The 1,712-nt window shown below is 48.7% G+C and overlaps 1 protein-coding gene across 1 annotated transcript in view; it reads right to left on the reverse strand.

Annotated features, from left to right (window-relative positions):
- Positions 1 to 392: 392 nt before the first annotated feature.
- Positions 393 to 1,712, reverse strand: part of LOC101852981 (cilia- and flagella-associated protein 54) — a gene marked incomplete at its 3' end in the record, with an annotated part of 64,122 nt that continues 62,802 nt past the window's right edge. The window contains 2 exon segments of the mRNA XM_035973523.1: positions 393 to 573; positions 1,419 to 1,575. Coding sequence (XP_035829416.1) covers positions 393 to 573; positions 1,419 to 1,575 — 338 coding nt within the window.

Here is a 1,712-nt window from a genome sequence, read left to right on the forward strand (position 1 = left end):
TAACACCTCTAAGCTTCGGCACCTATATGACCTGTTTGTGTTGCAAGTGCCGTAAAACACGAGAAGGTTATACAGTGCAACCTTTCTATAGCGACATCGTCGGGACCAGAACAAAATGTCATTATAGAGAGTTGTCGTTATAGAGAGTTGTCATTATAAAGAGTTGTCATTATAAAGAGTTGTCATTATAGAGAGTTGTCGTTATAGAGAGTTGTCGTTATAGAGAGTTTTCATTATAGAGAGTTGTCGTTATAGAGAGTTGTCGTTATAGAGAGTTGTCATTATAGAGAGTTGTCGTTATAGAGAGTTGTCATTATAGAGAGTTGTCGTTATAGAGAGTTGTCATTATAGAGAGTTGTCATTATAGAGAGACAACTAAAATTACAACTGACCTGGGTGCGGGCGGCTGAGGCTTGGGCTGTTTGAAGACCTGGGCACTCTGGATCATCTTGAGGGCAGTGAGCACCGTGCGGGCCGCCAGTGGGGCGTGGTGCTTCTGTTGGGCGATCCGAGATTGTTCCAGGTGGCACCATACCACCAGCTCTAGCTCTGCCGCTGACATACCTTCTACTCCTGTGTGTGTGGGGAGGGGGGGAGAGTGAAAGGAAGAGTGAGAGAGAGAGAGAGAGAGTGAGAGAGACAGAGAGAGAGAGAGAGAGAGTGTGTGTTGTAGGTGACAGCAGACTACCAGCTCTATGCTGCCCACATAGTTCCTACTCAATAGTGAGAGTGGGAGATTCCGAGTAGAAAAAGCACTCACCGCTACTGTACCTCACCAACAAGGTCTGAGGCCTGAGGCTTAGAACATTTGACACAGAAGAGATATTATATCCCCCCTCCCAGACAAATAGAAACAAAAAGAAAAAGTGCCCACAAATTGGTTACACTATAGACAGACCACCATGTTCCAGCACCAGAGACTGTTTAGACAGCAATGTAACCTTGGCAATGAACAATATACAGACCCTTCAGCTCACACGACTTCTCACATTATACAATTCCCCTCACCTCACCTCACTCCTCACCTGACCTCTCACCTCACATGACCTCTCACCTCACCTGACCTCTCACCTCACATGACCCTTCACCTCACACAAACCATCACATTACACAATTCCCCTCACCTCACTCCTCACCTGACCTCTCAGATCATACACCTCCCTGCAGATGACCTCTCACCTCACCTCATCTCTCACCTCATATGACCTCTCACCTCACCTATGACCTCACACAACACAACCCCACCCCCCTCACCTTGCTCCTAGTGAGAAGCGTTCTCCAGAATGACATCAGCCATGGTGGTCACCATCCGGTCGGCCACACGACCCCACATGACCCCTCACATTATACAACTCCCCTCACCTGACCTCTCACCTCACCTATGACCTCTCACCTCACACACCACCCCACCCCCTCACCTTGTTTCTCATGAGAAGCGTTCTCCAAGATGACATCAGCCATGGTGGTCACCATCTGGTCGGCCACACTCAGCAGTGTGCCTTTGATGTCCTCCAGGGTGAGGGTTCGAGTCCCGTCAGAGAAGCGGGCCGGGGGTGCTGCACTGGCGTCCTCACTCTCCCCAGCTGGTAGAAGAAGACAACACAAAAGATTGGAGATTTTAGTTTAGTTTTAGTAGAGGTTTTAGGGGCTCGCAACTGCATAAGGTCAAATGAGCGCCAAGGGGTGGATGTCAACAGAGAAGTCTTTACATT

This window comes from Aplysia californica, unplaced genomic scaffold (assembly GCF_000002075.1).
Source record: "Aplysia californica isolate F4 #8 unplaced genomic scaffold, AplCal3.0 scaffold01356, whole genome shotgun sequence".
In the NCBI taxonomy this organism is placed as follows: Eukaryota; Metazoa; Mollusca; class Gastropoda; order Aplysiida; family Aplysiidae; genus Aplysia; species Aplysia californica.